Source organism: Trematomus bernacchii, unplaced genomic scaffold (genome assembly GCF_902827165.1).
Source record: "Trematomus bernacchii unplaced genomic scaffold, fTreBer1.1, whole genome shotgun sequence".
Classification (NCBI taxonomy): Eukaryota; Metazoa; Chordata; class Actinopteri; order Perciformes; family Nototheniidae; genus Trematomus; species Trematomus bernacchii.
This window is the reverse complement of record NW_022988050.1, coordinates 13,588,766-13,604,839: the sequence shown is the minus strand read 5'-3', so window position 1 is coordinate 13,604,839 and position 16,074 is coordinate 13,588,766. Positions and strand designations below refer to the sequence as shown.

The 16,074-nt window shown below is 41.9% G+C and overlaps 1 protein-coding gene across 1 annotated transcript; it reads left to right on the top strand.

Moving 5' to 3' along the window:
- The first annotated feature begins 1,083 nt into the window (after positions 1–1,083).
- On the top strand, positions 1,084–14,749 carry LOC117473489 (ATP-dependent RNA helicase DHX8). Its single transcript, XM_034119079.1, has 23 exons — positions 1,084–1,267; positions 1,546–1,631; positions 1,747–1,819; positions 2,259–2,350; positions 2,609–2,715; positions 2,922–3,368; positions 3,605–3,749; positions 4,957–5,169; positions 5,285–5,372; positions 6,035–6,132; positions 6,706–6,853; positions 7,532–7,713; positions 8,071–8,265; positions 9,029–9,214; positions 9,301–9,511; positions 9,608–9,789; positions 9,906–10,046; positions 10,178–10,333; positions 10,926–11,063; positions 11,230–11,358; positions 12,668–12,864; positions 13,655–13,834; positions 13,955–14,749. Exons 1-23 carry the CDS (start codon positions 1,159–1,161, stop codon positions 14,172–14,174), a joined length of 3,723 nt encoding a protein of 1,240 aa, XP_033974970.1. The 5' UTR covers positions 1,084–1,158; the 3' UTR covers positions 14,175–14,749.
- Positions 14,750–16,074: the final 1,325 nt, after the last annotated feature.

Genomic DNA, 16,074 nt, shown 5'->3' with positions numbered 1-16,074 from the left:
CTCCATGAGTCAAAAACCTCTTAGCGAGTGCAAAACCATGAATCATGCCTGTTCGCAATGACTTTTTGTATACCGGCCAAGATAGAAACACGGATACAGTCGTATTGGGAGCCAGAGCTAAGAGTTCCAGATTGCATGGTTTGATTTATGGCTATACTACTGTGCTCGGTGGAAAACATACAGTATGTCTTATCATTCGTTAATTTTTTTCCCCCTCAAAACTTTTTATCTTGTGTCTGCTTAGTAAGAATTTGATATACGCTACATGGCCCAAAGTATGTGGACTCCTGAAAATTACACCCAGATGTGATTGTTGAAAATCTTCTCCTCAACCATGGGCATAATGCCGTTTGGGGCTATTGCAGCTTTCACACTTCCGGGAAGAATTTGAAGACTGGTTGCGGAGATTAGTGAGGTCGGCATATTGAGGCACAATTGTGCCTCAATTGACCATCACCATCAGGTGATGGTCAAAATTGGTGAATATTGCATAATGACTGTTTTAGGACTTGGGACTTGTTGTGGTGCTTGACTTTGGACTTTTGTGGACTTGAGACTTTAACATGAAGAGTTTTTCAATTCCACTAGCTAACAATCAGATATGAACAATTAAAAATAAGAAAATGGAATTAGCAACATACTTTTTAAACGTCTAAAATATCTTCAATAAAATCTTCATTGCACTATAAAAAAATGAGGTAATAAGGATACGCTAGACTAAAATGAGCGTGTGCTATGCATCCCAAGGGTTGTGGTGGATCTGTAGACCTTCAGAACATAACATAAATTATTACATTTGTTAGGTAAAAGCCTTGTACAATTCAGAATACAAGGCCCTTGAGCATAATAAGAAGAAGAAAACACACTGATTTTTATTTCACTTTGTGTTGAACCTCATAAAACACATATTTACTGCAGCTGCCAAAACACAAATGACACATTGATGTTTCATAGTAAACACCCTACACGTGACATCCCTAGTGGTGATAATGCTCATTGTTAGGAATGTTAGCGCCATCGTGCGGCAAGTAAGGGATAATGGAGCATAACTGGCAACCCCTACGTACTTGACGTAAAAGCAGACGGAAGTGGAAGTTGCCCAGTTCCAATATGTCTGCTGGCGTCTTCCCACTCTGAACAAAACAAGACTCGTGGAGAATGGCAGACGGGGGAGTTGACGAGCTTTCGCAGCTTGAATATTTGTCGTTGGTGTCCAAGGTCTGCACGGAGCTTGACAACCATTTGGGGATAAGTGATAAAGATTTAGGTGAGTATTTTGGGCTCCAAACGAACTATTCCCGCTAACCCACTAGCTACCTGACGCTAACTAGCTAGCTGTTGTTAGCTAGCAACCTTGTTGTCATTAAACTGTACACTGGCTTGTATTCCAATATTCGTTTATAGGTTCGGGACTCTTGCCACGTAAACCGTAACTTGAAGTGGGCTTTTAGCAGCAAACTACCATTGTGATAATTTACTTTTAGTGGAGTTGGCTATCTTCACTGTTAACTTGTTCATTTGTCAATTGTTGTCATTTTTTCGCAGCTGAATTTGTCATCGACCTTGCTGAAAAACAGCCGGTGTTCGATGGCTTTAAAGCTCTTTTGCTCCAAAATGGAGCCGAATTCACAGTAAGTTAAGCTAACAGTCATTACACGTTGTAAGCTAACATAGATATCCAGCGCTAGCCAACTTGTACGTGGTAACTAATCGGGTTGGTTCCCGTTTTTGTTGTGTTCATTGTAGGATTCTCTCATCGGTAATTTGCTCAGGCTCATCCAGACAATGCGTCCTCCATCGAAAGCATCTATGAGTAAAGGTGAGGTTATGTAATCTATTCTTTTTTTCTTAAAGGATACCCAAATCTTCCTGACGTCCACACCTGACATGCAATACATTACACGTTGGCAACAAGCTGAACAAAGTTGCCAATATTTATATTCAATAGCTGATGTATCAATTTGCTGTAGTCAAATACATCAACTGACCTCGAAAAAGCAACATTTTAGTAAACATACACATAACAAAGTCAAATAGTCCGTGTAAGGTAATAGTTTCTCTGCCAAATAGGGGTACATTTATTTATACCATCTAATCAAGAATAATGTGTATCATTCACTTACATCTTGTTCACATTGTTTTAATATATAGCTACATGTGTGTACTTCCCTTGTACAATGCTATATTGAAAAACCTTTATGTATTTCTCCCTTGCCTATAATCCACAATACAATTAATGAATAACGTTTAATTTTCAGCAACTGAAGCTTTGGCCAAGCCGAAGACAGAAAAGGACAAGCTGAAAGAGCTGTTTCCTGCGTTGTGTAGAGCAAATGAGCCAGTGGTAAAGGTACGTTACTCCAACACATTATTTTACGAGGTATAACTTTTTGATTTGTAATCCCACTATTACTATTTATGCTGTGCAACATGTTTATAATTATAAACGACTGAACATCACACTATTCTGCCGTGTGTGTGTTCACCGCCTATATGCCATTAACTGTAAATACAATTAATTACAATGGAAAACTGAAAAAATATGTAAACTGGTGAAATGTAATGCCTCTGTGATGCTAATTGTTTTTTGTTTAATTGACTTTCTTAGAAGATACTTGACGAAGATGATGTGAAAGTAGCTGCTGATGTCATGAAAGAGCTGGAGATGTTTATGCCCAGTGTGAGTGGAACAGACACCAAAAGCAGCAAGAGCAGGTGAGACGACCGAGGACACGGGTCACATTTGGAAGTGTGAAATGTTTTGAAATGGAGATTGTACATGTTGCTTTAAGTCTAGAAAACAAAACGCAACATCCACCATCTATACTATCGCATTCATCGTGTGATTTCAACTTTTTAATGACATGTTATAGTGGCTTGTGATCTCTATTTTTTTTAACATTTCATACTTTGTTTTGCAGGTCAGATAAGAGCAGACGCCAAAGCCGAAGTCGCAGCAGAAGCAGAGACCGGGACAGACACAGAGACAGAGACCGGGATCACGACAGAGACCGGGATCACGACAGAGACCGGGATCACGACAGAGACCGGGATCACGACAGAGACCGGGATCGGGACAGGAAGAGACGGCATCGCTCAAGGTCCAGGTCGCACTCCAGAGACCACGATCGCCACCGAGATAGAGATGGAGATCGTGGAAAAAGAAGAGACAAATCTGTCCGCAGGTCTGAGCGCTCACCTAGTCCCAAGAAAGACCAAGACAAAGACAAAGACAAAGACTCTGAGCGCTGGCAAGACAAACACGTGGACCGCCCACCACCTGAGGAGCCTTCTGTCGGTGACATATACAACGGCAAAATCACCAGTATCATGCAGTTTGGATGCTTTGTTCAGCTGGAGGGACTAAGGTTAGTATAAAGTCTCCAGAGTGCAACATTGACTTTTTAATCTCAGGTGGCAGCTCAATTTACTGGCTACCTCCCTGCAATTAATTCTGTAAATATATTGCAACTGCTCAGATCTGTGCTCTGTTTGCATATGCGTTCCATGATGTAAGATCTACCATAAGATATCAGGAAGCTGCTGCATATTTCAATCTGTAAATTCTTCTATTAAAGTCAATCATGTGTTTCCTTGTATGCAGGAAACGATGGGAGGGTTTGGTCCATATCTCCGAGCTGCGCCGAGAGGGCCGTGTGGCCAACGTTGCTGATGTTGTCAGCAAAGGCCAAAGAGTCAAGATCAAGGTGCTCTCATTCACCGGCTCCAAGACCAGCCTTAGTATGAAGGTAAGAAGAACGCACCACAAATTATGAAACTGAAATCTGTTAATCGTAAGCACAGGTAGGATAAATGGATTGAACTGTGTGTCTGGAGAATACTAAATGAATATTTTTAGTAGGGCTGTCAAGTTAACACACATTTTTTTCTTCACGCCACTAATTATTTTAACGTGCGATTAACGCATGTGTATTTGTCCTCGGCCCGCCCCGTAGTTTCAGAGTCCAAAGGCTTGACGTTGTTGTTGTTGTTAGTTGGATGGTGGGAGATTCTAGCGAGAGATATGGATACAAAAAAAGGTGTTTTAAACAGCAAGCCAATCACACAGCTGATGCCGACAGCCTCGCTCCTGCCGCTCGCTTGCGGCAGACCACGCTTGAAAGTTTGCCAGGGAGACGCCTGGACAACAACAGCGATAGCTAAATGGGTGGCTACAGCTTAACATTGTGGAGGATGAGGGGCTGCGTTAGATAATTCGGATCGCATCCAACGTGTCGACTGCACATCACATTATTTTGACCCACAGTGGGAACTTCAGTCTCATGCTTTGACTGAAGATGAAGACAGAGGAGCGGCATTTCGCCGACAACTGTAAACAGGCTTGTCTGTTTGAGCAACTGGCTCAGTGCAAAGAAGTAGACGGGGTTGGGAGAGAGTGTAAGAGAGAGAGAGAGAGAGGTTCCAGGTTGTTATATTGAAAATATTCAGGAGAATATTTGTCATTGTTCCAATGATAATAAACAAACATTTGCATAAAGCATATTTGTCCACTCATATGTTGATAAGAGTATTAAAAACTTGAAAAAATTCCTCTAAGGTACATTTAGAACAGATAAAAAATGTTCGATTAATTTGCGATTGCGATGGACATCATGCGATTAAATATTTTAATCGACTGACAGCCCAAATGTTTAGATTTCTTTGTGTTTGAAAATGTAGATCTTGATACCAGCATTGCTTCTTAATAGATTTGTTTTTTAATTGAATCTGATATTGCATTTGTGTCAGAGTAGGTAATTGTTGGAGCCAGAAAGTCATTATCATTTAAATGAGCGATTAAGCCGCTCCGAATAGTTTTTTTTTTTTAAATGAGATATCTGGAGAGGATATTGGGAATCATTATGTTTTATCATCAGAGGATCTCCTCACAGGCAGGACTGGTGTCTCCCTGCATTTTCATTATGTCAATAGCCTAATGTTTTACTTTTTTGCCAGGATGTGGACCAGGAGACAGGAGAAGACCTGAACCCCAACAGGAGGAGGAATGTGGGCCCTGATGGAGGGGATGAGATCTCAATGAGGAACCCCGACCGGCCGAGCAACCTGAACCTGAACCTGGGCCACGTCCCCGAAATGGAGCAGGACGACACCCTGGAGCGCAAGAGGCTCACCAAGATCTCTGACCCGGAGAAGTGGGAGATCAAACAGGTGGCTCTATACACTAAGGATTTCTGCACACACCAAGTTAAAGGAGCTGAAAATAACCTGAACCTTTGCTCATTTTCATCACATGCTAATAATTGTTCTTGTTTTTTGCTCTCAGATGATTGCTGCCAATGTCTTGTCTAAAGAAGAGTTCCCTGATTTTGATGACGAGACAGGAATTCTTCCTAAAGTTGATGATGAAGAGGGTAAGGAAGTTCTTGTTTTTTTATCCAACACATTAGAAACATCCTTTTTTAAATGTGTTTTTTTTTTATTTAAAGAAAACAAACGGGGCTTATCTTGTATAAAATAAATGACTGTTAAGTGCCTTTTTGAAGCTGTACAAAAGTTTAAAAGATTTTGACATGAATATTGTGCATGCTTCCTCTTAAATATTTGATCAGGGTATATCATCTAGAATTCTCTGTTATTAACGTTAGCATTGTTTGTCCACCTCTTTGGTCCGGATTTAAATATGTTAACCGCTCTTAGGTGGATTTCCATTAAATTGGTTAGAAACACTGGGGATACCTAGAGAATAAATAATCCCTTAACTTTTCATGTAGCCCCAATCACATTTTAATCCGTCCAATACTTTGGTTTATGACCAATTACCTGCCAAACTAATAATATTCCCATTCCCAATTGGGCTTTGTGTTGGCATGCTAACACACTAAATACAAATAAAGGTATACCTCAGAATGTTAGCATGCCACTGTTATCGTTTAGCTCATAGCATCACTGTGCCTAAGGAAAGCCTCTCGGAGACTAGCATGGATGCACACTCCCAGACCTCTATTTAACTTTATGAATAATAACTTTTGATGAGTTGACTCCTCTTACATTGACCTTGTTCTCTGCCATTCAGATGAAGATTTGGAAATTGAGCTGGTTGAAGAAGAACCCCCATTCCTGAGGGGACACACCAAGCAGAGCATGGACATGAGCCCTGTCAAGATTGTCAAGGTACGGCCTATGCAGAACATATTATCACACGTCTTGCTAAATACACAGAGATCAGACTGTTACGGCCCGTCCACACAGCGGCGTGCGTTGAAGCTTGCCGGCGGGCGTGTCTGAAATTCGACCAACAACCAATCACATGAATCTCCCGCCCCTGACACACGAGCAGCGGTTTGATTGGCTAGAGCTTGTACTGGCATATGATTCGATTGGCTGACGCTTCTGCAGAGGCTTCAAAAGTTGAACATTGCTCAACTTTTGCAGCGAGCCACGCCAGCAAAGCTCCGCTTCGCTTCCCACAATGCAGCGAAAAGTGACGTCGCCCCATTCAAAGTGAATGGTGAAGCTTTCAACGCACGCCGCTGTGTGAACGAACCGTCCATACGATGGAGAACTGTAGCGGATAACACCCGTTCCGTCTCCGTGTAAACGGGGCCTTACATTTAGACCTGCTTTTTACTGTTCAGCGTCATTTATCGGACGTGTGAGCTTTTAAAACAGCAACATTTGCAGTGACTTTAAATGTACATAGCTTTGATGGCTTAACCAAATGAAATTGTTTCCCTCCCCCCGTAGAATCCAGATGGCTCTCTGTCTCAAGCGGCCATGATGCAGAGCGCTCTGGCTAAGGAGAGGCGGGAGCTGAAGCAGGCGGCGCGGGAGGCAGAGATGGACTCCATCCCCATGGGGCTGAATAAACATTGGGTAGACCCGCTGCCAGACGGTAAGAAATCCATTAGATGTGCACATTAAGTTATTTCTACCTCACAGATGTTGAGGCTGAAGTGTGATTCATCAAACAGTGTATGCAATAAAAAAAACAGCTTGAGATTAGCATATTGATAATTTTAACCTCTGTCTTTAGATCTATTTAAGTTTTTATTTATATCCAAACAATATCTGAGTGTGTTAAAAGCAAAGATAAAAGAAATGTCTTCAGTTTTATCTTTGCCCCTCTTTATTAAAACCCCAGCCCGGTCTGTGTCAGAAATGAGACGTTGCCTCATGGCAGGCAGCAGCCCTCAGGCCTGCCAGGGCTGGAGATGCTATCTGGCTTCCTGCAGACCCATATCTGGCCGGATGGAATGATCATGCCATGCTTCGTGGTCCTTGTATCCCCTCCATGGCCCCAGGTGGTCCACACTGTTTCCAATAGTGGGCATTTTCCTGCCATAACCATGCAGATCTGGCAGTGATGTAGCTACAGTGTTAAAGTTATTCTTGCATGCCTCCTGTGAACAAAGAAGGCGACGAAGTAAATGGTCGCCAGGCGCAAAAGTGATACAAAAACATCAGTGTATAAATTGGTACACACCCTTGATATGACCGCTTATCCTTTTCACTTACAACAAACCAACAAGTTTTCATCATTATCAATCACAATTATGTTCCTCTTTCCCAGTTGACGGCAGGCAGATTGCAGCTAACATGAGAGGTATTGGCATGATGCCTAACGACATCCCAGAGTGGAAGAAGCATGCCTTTGGAGGCAACAAGGCCTCCTATGGTAAGAAGACCGCGATGTCCATCCTGGAGCAGAGGGAGAGTCTGCCCATCTACAAGCTGAAGGAGCAGCTCATTCAGGTTGGTCCTAGTCTTAAAATATAAACCTAAAGGGAGACTTTTCCAAAATGTAATTGAAAGATTCACATGGGAGTTCATAATTCAGACTGATTTAGGTTCTGTTGAAAATGTGGTTGTCATTTATCAAGCAGATGTTGATGCTCAAGTACGTTCATACTTTGACAAGTGTTGAATGGAAACATCTGCTAAATGCATATTAGCAGATATCTTTAATTTAGTTTGATTTGCTGCTGAACTGTGAACAATCCCTACAGAAATGTGTGTTCTTTTCTCAATATCAAATGTCGGGGGAAAGGGATAACAGCAATTCAAGGGCTAGCTTTTAAAATGTACTGCTTTTAAAAAAATCTGCCACAGGCTGTTCATGACAACCAGATCCTGATTGTGATTGGAGAGACAGGGTCCGGTAAGACCACGCAGATCACTCAGTACCTGGCGGAGGCCGGCTACACCACCAGGGGGAAGATCGGCTGCACACAGCCCCGTCGTGTGGCCGCCATGTCCGTGGCCAAGAGGGTCTCTGAGGAGTATGGCTGCTGTCTAGGACAAGAGGTCAGTGATCCTACATTTCTTTGTGTTATTTGGTAATTATGCTGATAGCATTTTTTATTTGCATGGCTGAACCGAATAATTTGAGGCTTCGTTGATTAAAAAAAATTGTGCTTACATTTTTGTTATATTCCATGGAATGCTCTTAACATCCCGATAGCAATGAATATATTAAATGCTTTGACAATAAATACATAAAAAAATGTCATCTGTGGAAGCCGTGGTGCTGTAAAAAGCACGGCCCGGCTAAAGTAACTGGATGGCCTACCTGCCTGTCAGCCTTCCATCTCGTGCACCAACGTTTCTCGTGCCCTCATTGGTCATGTGCGCGTTTGTGTGTGTTGGAGGAGGGGCTCTGTAAGGAAGTCTGAAGGAAGGGGCAGATTTTTTCCAGTTGTGTACTTTCAAATTCTAGCGCACTCGAGCTGGTTTCTCCATTCTTACCTACCCTACCTTTAACTCGTTTTTGTATGTAGTGTTTGGTAAATACATATTTATATTAATGTAGCAACAATCTTACAAGCACCATCAATAAAGGCTCTAGCACTATTACAGTTAATTACTTTTAGTCCTTAAAGTATCTACACACTATCGAGCCTCTTTCATATTCATTTATTCAAATAAAAAAAAAGGTTTTAGGTGAATTTTGATGACAGACATTCAATCTCAAATGAAGCTTTGAATATAATAAAAGCAGCATTGACCTATATTTTATATTTGTTAAATGAATCTAAACGAGGCTAATATAATTCTTCTTTTGTTCCAGGTAGGTTACACCATCCGTTTCGAGGACTGCACCAGCCCTGAGACGGTCATCAAGTACATGACGGACGGTATGCTGCTGAGAGAGTGTCTCATCGATTCTGAGCTGGGCCAGTACGCCATCATCATGTTGGACGAAGCTCACGAGAGGACAATCCACACTGATGTGCTTTTTGGTTTGCTCAAGAAGGTAAGCCACATGAGAATAGAGACGTTTGGGGTACTTTGGGGTAGACGTAAGTAAAGAAGATGCTGAGTGTTTCTTGTCCTTCTCAGACTGTAATGAAACGCACAGACATGAAGCTGATCGTAACATCAGCCACACTGGACGCCGTGAAGTTCTCTCAGTATTTCTATGAAGCGCCCATCTTCACCATCCCAGGAAGAACTTACCCAGTGGAGGTTCTCTACACTAAAGAGCCTGAGACGGACTACCTGGATGCCAGTCTCATCACTGTCATGCAGATCCATCTGACTGAACCTCCAGGTATGATTTTAAAAAATCTTTAAAACGTACATGTTCTTTAAACCAGGTAGACCTAGTCCATGTCATAATCCAACTTTCTCCCTGTTCTTTATCCAGGTGACGTCCTGGTGTTTCTGACGGGACAGGAAGAGATCGACACTGCTTGTGAGATCCTGTACGAGAGAATGAAGTCCCTAGGTCCTGATGTTCCTGAACTGATCATTCTGCCAGTTTATTCTGCCCTGCCCAGTGAGATGCAGACCAGGATCTTTGACCCCGCACCCCCCGGCAGCAGAAAGGTGTCTTTTATTCAACAGTAACATTTAAAAACGCATTGGAATTTTGGATCTACTATCTTATGTGCTACTTTCTGTGTTTTCCCAGAATGTGGAATAATCCTTTTGTCTCCCCTTAGGTGGTCATTGCCACAAACATTGCAGAGACATCTCTGACCATCGATGGAATCTACTACGTGGTGGATCCTGGCTTTGTGAAGCAGAAAGTGTACAACTCAAAGACCGGCATCGACCAGCTGGTGGTGACACCCATCTCACAGGTGACAATATATATCTATGATGTACTTGATATTGCTGGGGAGGAAAGCTAAATGTGTTCTGCTATTCAGCAAATGTAATTGAAGCAATTGGCGATCTTACTGAATTGTTTTTTAAAAAATGTATTTTCCAGGCGCAGGCCAAGCAGAGGGCGGGTCGAGCCGGCAGGACGGGCCCCGGGAAGACCTACAGGCTCTACACTGAGAGGGCCTACAGGGACGAGATGCTGACCACCAACGTGCCGGAGATCCAGAGAACCAACTTGGCCAGTACTGTGCTCTCTCTGAAGGTAAGCAGTCATTCTGCAGCCAACATGTTATTCTTACTTTGAACCCTAAACAAAATGTAATCTTTGTGTAGTCTTGGAGATGGAAAATAAGTTTATTTTTTTAGTTTACTGCCTTTTATTTTAAATAAATGTTTGACTACTTTTCCTTCCACTGGTTAGAAGCTGGTCATTCTTTTAATTTACTTTTTCTAAATGTATTTCATTTATTGTGTCATTGATCATATTACACATTTCATTTATTATGTATGTAAGTGTTTATGGAATCGATTTTAATAAACAGTGAAGCAACACTTTAGTAGGGATGTAGCAGGGCATATTGTGTAAAGCCAGAAGTTAACTTGAAAATAAAGTCACTCCCACTTTTTGGGTTCCTAAATTAAATGTTCCACATCCTCAACATTTATCTATGTAATCATGGTTTTAAGTGTTCATCAAAGAAAATACGCATATCTCTTTTTTTTTATACAAGTTGGTGAAGCAACAGCCTTCAAAAACCACATTTCAACTTTCTCAGCCCTTAAGGTTTTAATTAAAAGCGAAAACATAATACATTTGTGTTTTCCCTCTTCTTGTATTTATATTTCCTCTCCAGGCCATGGGCATCAACGACCTCCTGTCCTTTGACTTCATGGACGCTCCTCCCATGGAGACTCTGATCACAGCCATGGAGCAGCTGTACACTCTGGGAGCGCTGGATGACGAAGGCCTACTCACACGCCTGGGGAGACGGGTGAGGGATGCTTTTACTTGGTGGCTTCATCAGCTGCCAAGATGAAAAGAATAAATCTTCATCGAATCACATTTGTGCACTTTGTAGTTTGAATAAACACATAACGCATCAGTGTGCAGTCTATTTTGCCCTTCATTTAATTTTTAGTACTGCATCTGTCTTCTAGATGGCGGAGTTTCCTCTGGAGCCCATGCTGTGTAAGATGTTGATCATGTCCGTCCATCTGGGCTGCAGTGAAGAGATGCTCACCATCGTCTCCATGCTGTCTGTGCAGAACGTCTTCTACAGACCTAAGGTATGTCTTTGGCTTAAATAAAATCATTTAACCTGTGTCGGAAGGTTTCTTATGAAGGCCCTGGTTCTCATAAATACAGGGTTCCCGCGGGGTCTTAAAAAGTCTTACATTTGATAATCAGAATTTAAGGCCTTAAAAAGTCTTAAATATGAGCAAAAAAAGAAGGAAGGTATTAAATATGATTTAGAAGGTCTTTAAAAATGATCGGATTTGAAAGGTACTTCTGTGTTGTGATCGCGTCTAAATGTGTTTTGGGGGAAATGTCCGGGCTGCAAAGTAACCAGTACAGTAATAGCCTTTCAGTTCCCCCCAACAATTTGTATTGAAATAAATCAACATGGAACCAGTAATCACTAACTTTGTTTCCCCCGGCCCCTTATCGGAGAACACCCAGCTAGTAACCTAGCAACCAACCAAGCTTCAGCTAGCGGCAGTCAGAAACCTTGGTATCTTCAAATCTACTTATAAATAAATATGGGGAAGTTTAAGTTCAACCGTATTTGGTTGGAAAACATCGAATTTAGTGCTTGGTTGAAACCAGTGGAGGGGAACGTGTTTGAAGCCCGCTGCACCTTTTGCAAAATAAATTAGCTTTTTTTTTTTGCTAGTGCAGCGTTAGCTAGTGCAGCGTTAGCTAGTGCAGCGTTAGCTAGTGCAGCGTTAGCTAGTGCAGCGTTAGCTAGTGCAGCGTTAGCTAGTGCAGCGTTAGCAAGTGCAGCGTTAGCAAGTGCAGCGTTAGCAAGTGCAGCGTTAGCAAGTGCAGCGTTAGCTAGTGCAGCGTTAGCTAGTGCATCAGCTCCCACAACAACATCGGGGGACCTCCGGGTGACGTTTGGGTCTACGTCAACCCTAAAAGCGGAGGTGCTGTGGACGCTAAATACCGTAGCTAAACGCCAATCATACAACAGCATGAAGGCAGCAGAGCTCTGAATATAGCTCTTGTCACTCACTCACACACACACACCCACACACATACACATACACAGACACACACACTTTTTTGTCTAACACGCTAACACAGTTCAGTGTACTGTTATGTTCAGTCATCGTTCTTATGTTGAACATGAATACATTTACTTTGAATAGAATTTAAGACCCATTTCACAGCAAGAAAGTATGAAGGAAAATTGCTATGAAAGAAGAAATACGTCCCATAATTACTTACAAAGTGGTCTTAAAAAGTCTTACATTTGAGGAAACCTGCAGGAACCCTGTAAATAGTAAATGGATATTAAAACAGAATATATATGCTCTACAGCTTGATGTTTATCATGTATAACTTAGTGTATCTCTGTTTCATCCGTTAAAGGACAAGCAGGCCTTGGCTGACCAGAAGAAGGCGAAGTTTCACCAGCCTGAGGGAGACCACCTGACCCTGCTGGCTGTCTACAACTCCTGGAAGAACAACAAGTTCTCCAACCCCTGGTGTTATGAGAACTTCATCCAGGCTCGCTCCCTGCGCAGAGGCCAGGACATCCGCAAGCAGATGCTGGGTATCATGGACAGGTATGAAGTACTGGTAGAACCACTATACATGCTAACACGTGAATCTTCAATATCATCAAAGGAACGTTTTGGGGTTTTCATGTCCAAAATCGGGACGAACAGACATGAGTACTGTCAGGGAAGCCTGGCAATGTTCCACTGTAGACGTGGGGGGGTAGCAGCACATTTTTGCTCCTAAAAAAAATTAGGGCTATATTTAGAATTAATTTCTGATGTACCTTTGCAATGGGTAACTCAAGCCGTTATCTTTTCTCTCTTCAAAGGCACCAGACACTGTTGACAATTGTAATTTGACCTTGCACATCAAAAGAGTTGCTGGCTATAGCTGATTATTCTGTACATGTTAATGTTTGACTTTGTTGAAACCTTTACTTACACTTTTTAAATACACCAAAGCCACACAATAACACAAAGTAAGCGATTTCAGTGGACCAATAACTCCCGTGTTCTGCAAGTAAAAATAACAGTTTTTGTCAGAGTAGTTGTGTGGCTTTGAAGAGGGCAAAAACATTGGCTTCTGTTCCTTGTCAGAAAGGGCTGTATATAGCGCACACTTTTATTTAATACATTTTTTAGGTGGCTAATAGACATTTCTCTGCTGCCCCATCCGCAGCAGTACATTACTTAGCTTTTGTGCTGGTACTTCTGTCTACTACCAGGGGCTTATCCACTATCTGTAGTAAATATTACACTAACTAAGGACACAAATCTCAACTAAAAGAACAATCTAAACTAGATAAAAAATCTCTCTTGTTTCTCATGAACCTCCAACATGCTCTCCCCTCCTCAGACATAAACTGGACGTGGTATCTTGTGGTAAAGCCACAGTCCGCGTCCAGAAAGCCATCTGCAGTGGCTTCTTCAGGAACGCCGCCAAAAAGGATCCTCAGGAGGGTTACCGCACCCTTATAGACCAACAAGTTGTTTACATCCACCCCTCCAGTGCTCTGTTCAACCGCCAGCCTGAGTGGTAAGACAAAAAAAGAATCAACTTTTTGTATTAGTCACGCAAGAAATAAATACATATTTTTTTAAATGTATTTCCAAATGTGAAAACGGCCATGTGACGTCTTGCCTCTGTTATCCTCAGGGTTGTGTACCATGAGTTGGTGCTGACCACCAAGGAGTACATGCGGGAGGTGACCACCATCGACCCCCGCTGGCTGGTGGAGTTTTCTCCAGCCTTCTTCAAAGTGTCAGATCCCACGCGCCTCAGCAAGCAGAAGAAACAACAGCGCCTCGAGCCTCTGTACAACCGCTACGAGGAACCCAACGCTTGGAGAATCTCCCGAGCCTTTAGGCGCCGTTAGTGTGTGACAGAAAACTAAAATGTTTTTATGACAAGGTCAGATGTGTCGACCAGTCCCTGGTGGTAGATGTTTTATCATCACTGCTTCAAGCTGTGTATTCACTCCTACTTTTACATGCGTACACATTGTACATCTTCTCTCAGAAGGTCCTAGAATAACCTGCTTGGGTGGGGGTTTCATCATTTTAGGAAAGTTGGAGTTATTTACTTCTCTTAGCACTAATACTGGAACTTAAATAACATCCATATCTGTCCTGTTAGTAAGTGGTTTTAAAGTTCATCATTTATGGGGAGATTCTGCAAAACAGTGGACTATTTATTTTTGACAGAGTAAATTGTTATGGCATAACGTCATGCCTTAATTCGACCTAAACAAATAGTAATAGAAACTTTTTGTTTCCCTAGTAAATATTTTCCAGGCCAAAAGGATTGAACTGAGTAAATGTTAGATAGATTTTGTACTTAACCTTGGACAATTGTATCCCACTTGTCTGTATCTGAGGTGTTGCTTTGCTATACTTGCAACTGTAACTTGAAAATGTGTCCATTAAAATGCAAACATTTTTTTCAACCCTACTATATTTTTTGTGAACTTTTACTCTAAATGGGGATATTTTATGATTCAAATATTGCCATGCATTACCAACTGAACTTTGACATTTGTGTATTTATAGAAGGAAAAGTGTCCGGATCGCTCTTAGGTCAAATTATAACAATATCAAAATTATTTAATACTGAAAAGACGATTCAGAAATGTTAATCAACTAAAGCGTTGCGGAGTATTATAAGCTAAACGCCAACAATATAGCTATATTTGAAGCATTCTTCGCATCCATGTGGTCCCTGTTTGGGTTGTATATATTGATGCCCAAATGTGTAAAATGCATTTTAATGTTGGTCGAAAGAGAATAAGTTTCCTTTTCGTTTTTTTTGTACCGTTTCCCTCTAATTAGTAAAGTGCGATATCAGCCTCTGATATTAGAGGGACATAAATACAGTAGCCTGCAATAGAAATACATGAGTAAAGTATGAAGACTCAAGTAGAGTGCAGTGGGGGAAGTACTCAGTGTTTATCACAATAGTATAAGCATCAAAGTATACTTAAAAGCACCACATTTCTCATTAAACTGAATGGCCCATTTCAGAATAATATATTATTAGGGCTGTCAAGTTAACGCGTTAATAACGCGTTAACGCAAAAAAAAATTAACGCCACTAATTATTTTAACGCGATTAACGCATGTGTATTTTTTGTCCTCGGCCGACCCGTAGTTTCAGAGCGCATCGAGTTTAAAATACCATCTACAAGCTGATGCTGACAGCCCCGCTCCTGCTGCCCGCTTGTTGCAGACCACACTTCCACGCTCACCGGCAGGCCCGGACTGGCCATCGGGAGGACCGGGAGGGTGTGTGTATGTGTGGCGCGACTCGCGAGCGAGGCACACCTTACGTGTTGTTGTTAGCATCTGGTGCTAGCTAGCTGCGCTAATGGAGCTGTTTCAATGAAAACAGAGGAGCGACATTTCGCCGACAACTGCGCCGAGCACTTGACTTTATGCAGGTAGCCAGACAGTGGGACATTGTACGAAAAGTCAGCACACTCAGCATAGTGCGCGCAACATGATTGCAGCGTCCAGGCAGCTCCCGTTCGAGCATATATACCATGAGCCGCACATAGCGCCAACGATCCATCACAGTCCACACACACACACACACACACACACTTGTATTATTGTATGAGAGGTTCCAGGTTGAATTGAGGCGAATATTTGTAATGTTCAGAGGTTGTGTTTAATATTCATGAGAATATTTGTCATTGTTCAAATGATAATAAAGAAACATATAAAGCATAGTTGTCCACTCATATGTTGATAAGAGTATTCAAAACTTGAAAAATATCC

Coding starts and splice junctions, on each gene's coding strand:
- LOC117473489 (XM_034119079.1), top strand. CDS start 1,159: ATGGCAGACGGGGGAGTTGACGAGCTTTCGCAGCTTGAATATTTGTCG. Junction 5,373..6,034: donor TAAAGTTGATGATGAAGAGG/GTAAGGAAGTTC, acceptor TCTGCCATTCAG/ATGAAGATTTGGAAATTGAG. Junction 9,215..9,300: donor TTTTTGGTTTGCTCAAGAAG/GTAAGCCACATG, acceptor TGTCCTTCTCAG/ACTGTAATGAAACGCACAGA.